Raw genomic sequence first — 13,211 nt, 5'->3', positions numbered from 1 at the left:
ATATCCTGCTTAGTCATCACTTGAAAAAAAGAGAGATATGATGTCTGCTACCTAGGAGACATAATTTCTTCTCATAAAACAGTTCTTCTTTTGATCATTTTTGTTGCTTTTTTCTTGCTCATGCTTTTTGTCCCTATTCTCTGATGATAGAGAATGGTATTTCCAAAGTAACTATAAGATAGCTTTATGGAAAGATTTTTTATTTGCTCTAGGAAAATTTAGTAATCAGTCCTAAAATACGTTAGGCTGTTTTGCTGCTGTCTTAAGATATAGGCTTAAAGACTTTCAGACATTTCATTAAAAAAAATTGTTGGATGTCTAGATGCTCAGCTTTCTTATTCCTGCTAATTTAGACTATTTTGTATTTGGTTGGTTTTGTTTGTCTAAATCTTGTTTTGCAGTTTCCTAGCCATGGCTATAATTATCTGACTTTGCTTGGATTATTTCTCACTTCCTGCATAGCAATCTCAGATCTTTCCACTATTGTCCCTGATCTTGTCAGAACTAAATTAGGTGTAATTGTGTGTATGGGAGTAATCCTGCTGAAGACAATAATTGCTCCCCTTGAAAAGCTACATGAGCAGATGTTTGCAGAAATGGAACATTAGTTTTCTCTGAAAATTTCAGGGTTTTTTTACACATTCCAGGTCATTAATGAAGATATTAAATACATTTCATCCTGCTACTGATCCTTACCAGACAGAGTTCATAGCCATTTTCACTTAATTTTATTCATCTTACTGCAGTGCAACATCAACATAATGGTGTGTAGCTCACCCCTTTGATGGCATCTTCTTAAGTCTTGTGCCCCATAGGTCACCCTTTCATTGGTAGTTCTATTATTTGTGCTGACATTCTCCACAGGTGAGTGGTTTATATCGGTTTGAGACTAAGAAGAGTACAGATACCTATTACTGAAATGTGCTTTGAATTTTTGAACACAATGGAGAACTCTTGAGAACAAATAGGACTGTGTTCTTTAAATTAGCATGACTTCATGCAAGTCAAAGGAGCGTTACATATCACTCCTTTCAAGAATCAGGTAGCTGATTCTGTATGGGTAGTTAAAACTTCTGAAGGTGTAGAAGGATGTGCGAAAATGTCTCCTGTTGTGAACTCGCTGCTGTCTACAGTTACTTCTCCAGGGCAAATTTTACACTGTTAAAATCTTGGGTTTTCATTTACAAGCATTTGCAAGTATCCGTATTTTAAATAGTGGTCTGCTCTGAAGCGAAAATATAAACCACTACAAATTATTAGTAGGTTTTCTTCCTGTGCTGGCCTGGAACCAAAAAATGGCCTTGAGTCTGTGTAAACATATCTGGCTCCTGAGCTGTGGGGTCAGTTAGACATACAGTTCTGCCAAATTCTAATTTCACCTATATGTCTAAGTACGTAGTCGAAAAGAGATGCTGTCAAAGCAGTGTCTTTTGACATCTCCGTTGTTAAACAGTGTGAAGGGCTCCTAAATTGCTTGACTCATGAAGCCACCAAGGATTATGTAAGATCATGAGGTGTAGTACCAAAATTTGCACTTGAGTTTGTCGTAACAGGATCACTGTAAGATGTGCAGCAGATGAGGTTATGGAGACTGGGGCATCAATAAACCTGGTGCCTTCACTTTCAGATGTGAAATCCCTGTTACTACTCAAAAGCCTTGTACTTTACACATCCAAAGTTCCTGGTCTATTTTGTCCCAGCACTGTAGCAACAGCATATCTAGAAGTGATTATCTACTGAATAGTGTAAAAAGAAAAGAAAAGAAAACAAAAAAAGTATCTCTGAAGTAACCTACAAAGAATATACTGATGATGGATAATGATTATTCAGGATAATCTTGAAAGGATTGCTGCTCGTAGGTATCCCTCAGTGTCTCCTAATGAACCCATTTCTGATTATTTAAAGACTGCCACTTGCTGAAGCAATTTAGCTCCTTAGGGGTGTGTGCAGCATTGCTACAAGTCATTACAAGGGAACCGAGAGGATGGTCAGATGTCTGGCAGGACACACGTGAAAAATCTACTGATGTGAGCAGCTTCTTTTGGCTTCACTGAGCCTGTTCCCATGACTGAAGTGAAGCCTGCACTATAAAGACTCTGATGATGCAAGCTTCAAAGCAAAGTTAATTTTCTGATGCATGTAAAACCATGAACTGTCCCATCCATGGTCTTATTCAGCTATCCTGGATTTAATTTTATGTGTTTAAGCACTAACATTTATGAGAAAAACAGTATTACAGTTCTGTAAGAAAAACACTTAGGGAGTTTTTTAAACATCTGAGGCCAAATAATTTATAGAAGCAGTCTACCAGGGAGGTGTCACAGCCCCAAGCCTGCCAGTATTCCAGAAGAGACTGGACAAGACCCTCAGACACACGGTGTGAACTGTGGGGTTGTCATGTGCAGGAACAGTAGTTGGACTCGATGATCCTTGTAGGTCCCTTCCAACTCAGGACATTCTGTGATTCTATGATTCTAGTCTGTGTATAAGTTGACAGCTTACTTGCAATAAAATTTTTCATATGGATGTAGTTGTTCTACAGGGATTTTTAGGAGTTTTTATATGTCTCATTAAATAATTGTCATTTTGTTAGTTTCCATTTATTTTTACTTTGGTGTTATTTACTAGTTTTCCAATACCATGATGTACTTTATGTGATATTTGAATGACCTAATACAGATGACATACAAAAATTGTTCATCACCCTGCACAAGATTTAGTTGATTCCAAGTATTAGCTATTTTATCTGTAAATTGCATTCATAGCTTCTTTATTTTGGAGACATCTGCCTGTGTTGGATTGTGTCTCCTGTGAATCACATTTAGAAGCAAATATGGCAAAACATTATCATATCATCTTTCACCTTCAGTATTTTTATTAACATTGTATTATTGTTCTGAAAACGTGTGACAAAGTTGTGAGCTACCAGACTTTACATGCACATGTGCGCGCACACACACACACACGTGTCCACACGTGTGGCACAGCCACAATGAAGAAACGCAGGGAACATGTGAATGAATATAAAAAGGGAAACAAGGACTGGTTTTTTTGCAGTAAGAGCTGAAGGATATTGATGGAGATTTTGAGAAGCACCTGTAAGTTTATTAGGTGATGGACTCATCAAGTTTTTAACAAGATTTAAGCATCTAGCTATCTTAAACATTTTTTTAAAATACCTCAAGGAACCTATTTTAGGTGTGTAGGATCTTTGCAAATATGACTATAAATGCTGAATCCAGTCACCTCTGAAATAAAGAGAAAGCCTTCAGTGGCCATTAGGTTGACTTCAAAGGTACCTCTTCTCTTTCCAAACACAAGTCCACCAAGAGACTGTTTACATCTCTTTCTTGGACTGCTGTGTTTTATTGCTTTTCTTACAGCAAATAACTCCTCACTGATAAATTTTCCACAAAGAGTTTTGCACAAAGACTCCATTTTCCCGCTGTTGGGCGAGCTGCGGTGACCTCCTCCCTTGCTGCCTGCTCCCCATTTCCTCTTGGCTGCTTTTCCCTCTCCACCCTGCAGCTCATCTATTGCGCTGCAGCAACTGCCCATTTCTTCCACTCCTCCTGCCCAGCTCCAGGCACTTCAGATTTTTGAAGGGATTTCCTAAAGGTGTATTGCCATGAGTTTCACTAGGCCAGGGAGGTGATGTCTTTACAACTACTTTTTTGTTAAAACACAATGGTCATATGTTAAGAATTAGATCTGAGATTTAAAATTGTTGTTCAGTTGTCTTTCTAGTGATTTTTTTTTCCCCCTATGGATGGGTTATTACAGCTATTAAGCATAGTGCAAGAGAAACAGTTAATTGCAATAGTGCTAATAATTATTGATGACACAAATACATAAAAAACCATAGAAATAAGCATAGCAGTAACGGTACAAATCCACATTTAGAGGACTTTAACTGACTTTTCATGGCTAGCTCTTTGGGAAGTTAAGGTCATTTGAATTAATTCTCCCTGTGGCATGATCATGCTTGAGTGTATTTACTTAGATTTACTTCTGTGGTTGCAAATAGCATCAAATCTATGTTATTTTTCTATACACAGTTTCAAATCATCCTACACCTGTAGGCAAAGCCCTCTAATATGACAGGTTTTGCCTTGATAGCTAAGCTGATTCCATACAATCTTTATTTTCTCTATCAATTTTCATTCCCAGGGCAAATGCTTATTTAGTGAAAACTGGATGACAGCTTAAACCAGCCTGGGTCTGTTTGATCTGAAGTGTTGAAAGAGGGTCAAAGCGCGCCATCAGCATGAAGCTAAGGCAGCAATCTTTCTTGTAGGATGTGACTTTGACTTCTATTCTCTTTTACAAGCTCAGAGAGAAGAAAGCAGTGTAGCTAGTCTTGGGGGGAGAAAAAAGCAAGAAGCATAGCAAATTACACTATTTTTGATGTAAAAAATAGTGCTTACTATCAAATAGACACATTTGACATCAGTTGCCAGTATGGTGGTTTTCTCTTTCTAAACTGTGGATTTTATTTTTGTTCGGATTGCAATAGCTTCATGATAAACCTGACTTTGCATCATACTGGTCTTCAGAGCTGAAGCTAACTTTCTACTAAACTAGAAGTGAATGAGATAAAATATTCTTCAACTGTTGTATCAAATAATAGAGTTGTAAAAATCTGGCTTGAAAAATCTCTAATACCTTTTTTTTTTGGCCACTGTCATTTTGCCATGATTTGTATCAACTGGGATTTGTGTTCATTGATAAAATTGTACTACATGTATGCAGTGTAGCTTCACTAAGAAATTAGATTTTGAACTGTTCAGAATTTTTCATTTTAAAATCTCAATATCCTTCCTTGAGAGGTAATAATATGAACCCAAGCTGCTAAAATGTGCTAGCGGTCTTAATTGTACGAAAAAATGCTTCATGTCAGTAACCACAAATAGCAAATTCTGTACAGTAGCTGAAGGAAGGTTAAAAATATTAATCAGCTCTGATTTTGTTATGATGGTGGTGTTTGCACAACTTAAAATGACCAGTAATTGTCTCATAAATGCATAGTAATTATAGAGTCTAAATGCAGATGTTTCCTTTTCCTTCACTGCCACAGGAGTCACTCTTCAGAGCTGCATTGTGTAACATCCTACTGTGGCACAAAACCAGCACATCTTTCTATAGCAAGGGACTCCCTTATCCATTCTTATTTATATATAACATTACATGTTATTATAAAAGAATAGTTTGGCAAAGCCAAGTATTAGAACATTAGGAAGTGCTGGAATTAAGGTTACACATGCAGCTTTAATTCAGTCGATTATGCATCTGCATTGTCATATAGACTTTAGTTGTAGGATGGTGTACTGTTTTCTCACAGGATATGCTCTGTATTCATCGTAGGATGGAAGTGCTCTTAGGATGACTCTTATGTGTAGGAGTTCTGCTGCAGAAGTTGTAAAGTGTGTAAATGAATAAAACAGGAGATTGCAGGGAGAGAATCTTTTATTCCTTTAAAAAGCAGTGAGTGCTGCCTTGGAGAGTGAAGGGTGGGCACAAGGTCATTGTGAACGTGCTGAACAACTGCCTTAAAACACATTTTATTTTCCATTTTCTAAGTGCCTGACTCAAAGCATGTAGTTGGGTTTATAAAAGTTCTCATGCTGCCAGTCACCACTGGACTCCATGTGTGCTGTAGTCTAGATTGTTACTGAAACATAATTCTAATAACTCTAAAAAATCAGATCCCTGGCATCTCAATTTGACCTAGGTATCAAAATAGAACTCCTGATTTCAGTTGCATCCTGTGTAATGGGAAAGATCGGTAGTGTTTGTGAAGCAGTCAGATACTACTGCACCACAAAACAGTCTATGAAATAATAATTTCTTCTTCACACCTGCAGTTGAATAGCATGAAACAAACCAAGTTCCGGGGCTGCCCATTGAACAGAGGATGACACACAAAATATTGAACAACTGTTTATGGAGTGAATGTCACCCGTCATTTGCACTAAATAAGAGCAAGAAACTGGGGATGTAATAGTATATCATCACATTGCAACTGCTTCATAATGTACAAGGAACAGGCTGAACTAAGGTTGCATGGTGAATCCTGAATCTGGGATTTGGTAACATTTTAGTGCTTGACTTCGCTATCGTAAGAAAAGTATTTTAACAAGAACTTTGTGTTAAATTTCCTACTGTTGTTAAAAAAGTAAACGTAAAACCAAAGCACCCCTGTGTGGCTCATCAGCAGGTTTTGACACTTGAACCACAACACAGAAGATTCTGCTATTGGTTTTGAGGGAGAGATTGACAATATTTGTATTTCTCCATATGAATCAGTAACAGGAACTCTCAGATGTTTGCTAATGGCTGGAGTTGGGGTGAAATTTCCCTTTCCTGCCAGGCTTCTGAGGGGGACGTGCTTTTGTGTGCTCATTCTCCCCAAACGTGGCTCCTTCTGCCCCATCTCCTCCAGCTCCTGAGCCACCGCTGGCTCCTTCCTCGCTGCCCAGTCCCCACTCCTCTGCTGAGCTCAGCCCTTCTCTGCTCACTCTGGCAGCCCTTGGAGCACTGCTCCCTGGCACAGCCCTGCCCAGGCTCACCTAGTCAGTCACCTCCTTGCTCTGAGGCACTTGCTCAACCAGTTTCTTTGATTTCTGTGACTCCCTATGGCCTCTGGTTGCACACTCCATGCGCACCTTCCTTGGTGCTTGTCTCTCTTCTCGGAGACCACCTCCTTACAGTTCCTAGCCTCCTAGTTCAGAGTACCTTGTTCAAAGCCTTTTACTGAGGCAATACCAGTTTCATGCCAGCATATCGGATCCTTAGCTCTCCCCAATCCGCTCTTTCCAATGCTGATGATTATTAGTCCCAGCTGTTATGTTGCAGGTCCATGTCTCCTCTAGTCTTTATCCACAGAGTCTGCTGCTCTCTTGAATGCTTTTCAGCTGCAGCTCCCAGACTCTGCCGGTCTCTGTATTTGTCCCTCAGGCTGTCAGTCCCAGTGTATTTCTCCAGCCCTTTCCTCCAGCGCGCCAGTTCCTGTGTTTGTCCTCTCTACGTTCAGATTGTTGGGCTTCTTCCTCTTGCTGGCTAAGCACGGCTGAGCGAGTCACGGAGAGCATAAAAGAAATGGGCTCCTGCCTGTTGAGTCCGGTGCCTGCCCTCCCCTGCTCTCCGTGCCTCTTGCCTGCACTGCCATCAGCCCACAACCACAGCAGGTAACTATCAGATGGAAAGATTAGTTTTGCCTCCGTATCTCCAAGCTGGACGGATCATGCTCAGCTCCTCGGCAGGGACAGTAGGTGTCCTGAGAGCTAAGGTAAGAGCTACGAGGGTGGAATTTGCTTGGTCAGTCTGTGATGGTGGGGCATTGTTCCGGCAGCTGTAAGACCCTGAAAGTCTTGAGGGGCTTTGTTTAGCGGGTGCCAATCTGAAGAGATTTTAGTTGATACATTGGAGACGTTTTAGTTGATAAATTCAAATATAGCCGTGTTTAAAAAAAAAAAAAAAATCCGGTAAAATCACATTGGTAGTCACTGGGGCACTAGGAATAGTTTAAACTATTTAACTTTGCAAAGAAGGACTGCTAGCAGTTGAGGAGAGATTAAAAGAAGCTGAATTCCTCAGGAAAAACAAAAAAGGCTGAGAAGGAGGTACAGTGCAGGCTATGAATGCATCAGGGAAGCAAAAAATACATTTAAGGAAATGAACACTGTTATCACGAAAAACCCCAAAAGACTGGCAATAAGTTTCAGGTGGCAACTAGAGGAAGATTACTTGTAATCAAGAGAGCAGAAGGTTCTAAAGCAGGTTTCTCATCGGAGCAGTGAGATCAAACGCAAACTTTAAAAACTTTACTTTATACTCCCTGATGCCAGGGATAGCAGATGATATTTATATAATCTCAAAAACTTACCACTCTGACAAACATAGACAGATTTTTGACAAAGATGGCAAAAGGCCTATGTATCCTAAAGGATACTTATATTTGAAGTATCTGTCCCCGGAAAAGATCACTGGGATATATTTTATTGTTGACAAATAACTACTGGGTATTTTCATCACCTTGCTGTCAGGCTTCTCAGTCAGCCTGTGACTAAAAATTTTCAAGACAATTCAACCTTGAGCAGGGAATATTTTCAACTAAACATAAGATAAGGCAACTTACCATACATTTTAGAAGAGAAAGCAGTTTGATAATTATTAACAGTATTACTAGTGTTGTGTAATTATAAGAATCTGTATTTTCAAATAGTTAAATGTTGATTGGTTGCTCCATCAAGTATTGAAATGTTTTAAAACAAGGAATTGAAACAGTTTAAAAAGAATACATGATTGTTGAATTCTATAATGAGGGAAACTTATCAGTCAGGAATGTTAACAGTTGTTACTAAAAGCAGAATATGAATACCACTGTTTTAGATTTTCATTACGTCATTTTAAAAAATTCTTCTAACTGCTCCTCTTATTTTTTTTCTTGAAAACAATCTGTGCCCATCAAAGATTCAAAAGCTACTTAGAACTTAAATTTGCTCTTTGCTGTCCAGGGCATTTCCATACTCTGATAAACCTTTTATGGCAGGAGTAATTTGCTTTGCTATTAAAACATATATATAATACAATCTACAATAAGAAGTTTAGAAGGCTGAGTAAAGTATTTGAAGCTACATCATTTCTTATTCCAGACTCTTCCTCTGTTACATGGTTGGCCTTGTAGGCATAGCAAGCAGATAAAACTGTGCCTTCCTCAAACCTTAGCTGTTCTATCATGTTATTCTCTTCTGTGTCTGGCAGATTAGGGGGGATCTGAATGGACGCAAGACAGCTGCAATTAAAAATTAATACAAAATTTATTTTTAGGTAATGGGAAGGGTTTTTTTGCAACAGTTGTATACAGCAGTCATCTAAGGTACATGCATTTATTTTACAGAAATAATAATTTTGAGACCATGAAATCTTGACATTTTAGATATTAGTATCTATGATGCATTAATTTTGCAACAAGATAATGATAATTATAATGGAAATACCATTTCTATCTTGCTGATGGTTTTAGCATAAAACTCAACTAAAAGACCTATTTCCCCATGATGTAGCTTTGCAGATACTCAGAGCTCAAAATATTATCTTCCTACCTGTAAAACCTTCAGTACCTTTCTGTTGGCTTCTATAATTTTGGTTAAGTGATTTCAAGATTAAATCCTTGCAATTCATATTGAAAAACTAAATGGAGAAAATAGATGACGAATAAAGGAATGGATAAATATGTAACATATCAGGGCTGTCATGTGATATCAATGATATCAATTTTCAAGTGACATTCAAAAAGAATTCACATTTTTGTTAGCATACTTTTACTAAGCAGCTTTTCCAATGTTTTGGCACAATATGGTGAGTTTAAGCTGAATGTTATTTGGCTCCACTTATATACAGGTCTTGGTCACACTGAGTGAAGTATGCCTTGTTTTTCAGTGTATTCATTTAAAAACAAAAGCAGGGTTTCCTTGCATAGCAACATACTTTAAACACTATTTTTCTCCTATGATTACTGTCTTCCTTGCTGGAAGTTGCTGAGATCTGTGGAGATTATCTTGGCAGTATCTGATCCCTCAGCTCATCTCATGGTTAACAAGCATTTACAAATGCAGAGCATCTCTCAACATTCTGCTCCTGAAAGAGATCACCAATAAATGAAGTGAATGAAACAGAAACTACTTGTTGTAGCATAATATTCATTGATTAATTTTTTTAGCTACTAGAAGATGGTATTGCTTCAGACCAATAAATACTTGAGATTTGGTGTATCTCTGCAGAATTGGTACACAAACTACATTGTGGTTTCTGTTGCCTCCATAGCACGTCTCATCCAGGGACTACTTCAGTATATTACCCAATTGCTATAATACTTAGAGCAGAATGTATAAGCAGTCATTGGAGCAAGGATCAGAGCACAGCACTCCTTCTCCCCAGAGCAGAGTGCTACCCTCCCTCTTCCTCTGTTTCGACACCAAGAATCTTGAACTCTTTATTTTTTATATATTTTTTTTATTTTTAAACTGTAGCACTTCGGCAATAGTCTCCTGGCTGGGTGCTGGGAGATGAAGGTTTGAGCCTAGGTTTCAAGCTTCTTAAGACAATAAGGAAAAGGCAAACAGCTGCTGCAGTTATTTGATGGTTCAAAAGAAACTAGTGCTCTCTGCTGTTATGAAAGGATGACTGAGGACCAATTTCAGGAGAAAGTTTGGGGTGTTTTATATCCTTGAAGAATGAGATGCTGCATCATCCTGGGTGACCAGGCTTTTCTGACTGCTTAGTTCCTACCAAAAACTCAGTTTTGCATCACATCAGTTTAGATGTGTAAGTAGATGGTTATCCAGTAAATATAGTTTGATGTTACAAAACTGTGTTGCAATGTCCAAGTAGAAACATGGATCTAGCCTTTTATCCATTTTGAATTTCATGTCCTCAAATAACCTATTTCTTTCATGAAAGTTGCCTCTTTAAGGTTATTTGCAAAGTGGAGGGATGGTGGAGATTGACCTACTAGCATCCAGAGACAATCCCATCTCCTTTTGAAAGGCTGTGAAAGCATCAGAATTTCCTTGTAGAGATAAAATTACAGGCTCAAAATGCATATGAAAAAATAAACCCCGAGTGCTTATTTCCATCTTCTCTTACCTTTAGAAAGAAAAAAAGTAAATTCTCTCTACAAAGTGATAATTTGTCCTGATGTTTAAAAAAATCTACCTGTTCGCAAAGGTAGTTTAACCTAGAGTCAGAGCTTTGGTTTGTATGCTCTGGAAATGTAGCCACTTTCAAGTGTGGACGTTGTCTTAAATGACTGGCACAGAACAAGAGAAAAACATTCATTTAATATGACTGTGTCTCCACTGGTGGATTTTTTTTTTTTTAAGCTTAGCATAGTTGGTTTTATATTGCCCTTGTTTGTACTTTCATTTGCGTGTCTGTTTTGAGTTTTGATCATTTCTGACAACTTGCAGTCCCAAGGGACTTGCATAGCCAGATTACATAAGTTGGATGTTTTGTATTCTGCATTGAATTATCATCTAATCAGGTTAAAGTGGTAAAGATTTACTAATGGGAACACTCAGTTGCCCTAGATTTTGTCTTCCCTTTATTAAGTTATTTTACTTTAAAAGTTGATCTACTTTAATAGCATTCAATCTGGGATGTTAAAGGACAAAAATAGCCTGTTACATTCAACTGATATTCTAAATTAGGAGGAGTTTTGTTGGAACACACTCAGTAAAACCATGATTCTAACACTTCATTTCTGTTAGTATTAATCCATTGCACACAATGAACATAATGAAATAAAATGTATTCCAGGAATTCTGAGATAGTTTAGTATAAGTGAAATATAAACAACTCTTTACTAAACTGAACAGTAAATTTCAGGCAATGTTGACCTGTACTTCCCAACAGCTTCCAAACCCAGTGTGAAAGGACTCAGTGCAGTGCAAAGTCTTCTCAAAGATAAGATGTGAAAGTACGAGATATTTGGTTAGAATTCAGTTGGCCAGCACAATCTCCAACGTGTCATAAAGTTGGGGAATTTTTGCAATACAACAATAATTTGGTATCTGCCTCTTCGCAGCTTTTGCCAGCTGGATTGCTTGGCCGAGTGTAAAACCCAACCTCTGCTAATGCGTCTGCCTGGAGCAATGACAGTGCAAAACCCACGCGTGTTCTTGAGGGCATCAGATCCTATTTAGTGGCGGCTTATCTGATATATGGGGTTGTGCATTACCTTATACCGTTTTCCAGCTACACCATCTTCCACCTAGTTTCCACCTGATCTGCAGTGCCTCACCTGTGACACACACTCCTTCTTTCCCTCCTCAAAGGAAATCATGACGTGGTACTTTGCCAAGTCCCTCTTACAAGAAATACACTAAATACTTCTTTGAAATCATCCCCGTTACTGGAAACAAGCTCATTTTTATAGCACAGCAGCAAGTCTGACTCCCAGGCGGCTGCTGCAAATCACCTGATCACAGAGAAAACCCCAGACACTGGCAGACAGGAGTTCTGCTTTCCTAAATGCTTGTCCTGAGCACTTTGCCTCCTGAGACACAGCGGTGAGGACTCCGTGTGCAGTTTGCACCCCCCTGTGGTACTGACAGTGAAATCATGCGTTAAGTTTAATCCTGTACTCCGAATGCAGACAAAACTCCTCTTAGATTTGCTTATGTATGACCCACAGACTTCAATGCACAAGCTGTTCTATGCATAACCACTATGCAAATTCAACAGTTCCTGTTGATCGACAATAGAGGCTACAGATAAGTCTTTAGGCTAATGAGCAGAAGGAATGCATAATCGGAGGCATAGAATAAGCAGCTGCAGCATCTCAGCTGTGACCTTATGGGCCTTAAAGCTAAGCAGGGTCAAGCCTTGACCCTTGCTAAATCCCGGAGTAGGCTAAGTAAGGATGTGTCTGATCAATATTTTAGTGGATATAAAAGACACATCTCTCACGTAACCCAAAAAAATGTTGCATATTATTGGCTGTTATATTTTTCACTTGCCTACAGCAATGTGCTCTATAGAAAAATAACTGAAGTGCCTTACAGATTTTGATTTGAACAGAATATAACTGATTTTTTTTCACATGCTGTCCTAACTGACCAGGAACCGTTTTCAGGATAGTACAGACGTTCTGCATTATTTTGTATTTTTTAAACCAGTCAATATGTTGCTTTAGTAATGGAATGCTTATTTGGGACTTAGAGCTATGGTACGGAAAACGTATTTGCTAGAAACAATGAATCCAGTGGTAAGCATGTTGTGAACAGTGGCTGCGCAAAAAGATAATTACAGACTTCTTATCAAAGCTATTATTTTACTGAAGCAAAACAGTTGCTAAGTTCCATTATAAGCGTCTTTGGAATAGCAAAGTTGAGGTTCTTAAAAACACTTGTGGGCTCAATAGCTCTGTGTACAGATAACTCAGAAGCATCTCCAAGCTGAATAAAAAAGTAGACTGTATTTAAGTTAGAAGTTGGCATTTCTCAGATGCCAGTTTGCTAGACTTTGCTATTATGAAAAAATTCCCTTCTGAGCTTTCTACCTTGTTCTGAAAATGAGATACCATAATTCCTGAAGAGTTAGTAAGCTAAAGTGAGTTTTGTTCATTCATTTTGTTAATGCATGCATTAAGTAAGGTAGAAGGACAACTTAAAAGACGATAGCTAGTTGTAATACCCATAGATGCCAAA

General features: G+C 38.4%; 1 protein-coding gene across 12 annotated transcripts in view; it reads left to right on the top strand.

Moving 5' to 3' along the window:
* The window catches only part of DST (dystonin), a 307,703-nt gene that overhangs the window by 18,268 nt on the left and 276,224 nt on the right, over positions 1-13,211 (top strand). Inside the window, exon 1 of one of the 12 annotated variants that reach the window (XM_065632827.1) lies at positions 7,217-7,288. The exons of the other annotated variants lie outside the window; for them this stretch is intronic. Coding sequence (XP_065488899.1) covers positions 7,244-7,288 — 45 coding nt within the window. The 5' untranslated portion in view covers positions 7,217-7,243. Of the gene's footprint in view, positions 1-7,216; positions 7,289-13,211 lie in introns of those variants that run through there. 12 annotated transcript variants of the gene reach the window in all.

Source organism: Caloenas nicobarica, chromosome 3 (assembly GCF_036013445.1).
Source record: "Caloenas nicobarica isolate bCalNic1 chromosome 3, bCalNic1.hap1, whole genome shotgun sequence".
Taxonomy (NCBI): domain Eukaryota; kingdom Metazoa; phylum Chordata; class Aves; order Columbiformes; family Columbidae; genus Caloenas; species Caloenas nicobarica.
The sequence above is the reverse complement of the archived record's forward strand: the minus strand, read 5'-3'. Positions and strand labels throughout refer to the sequence as shown.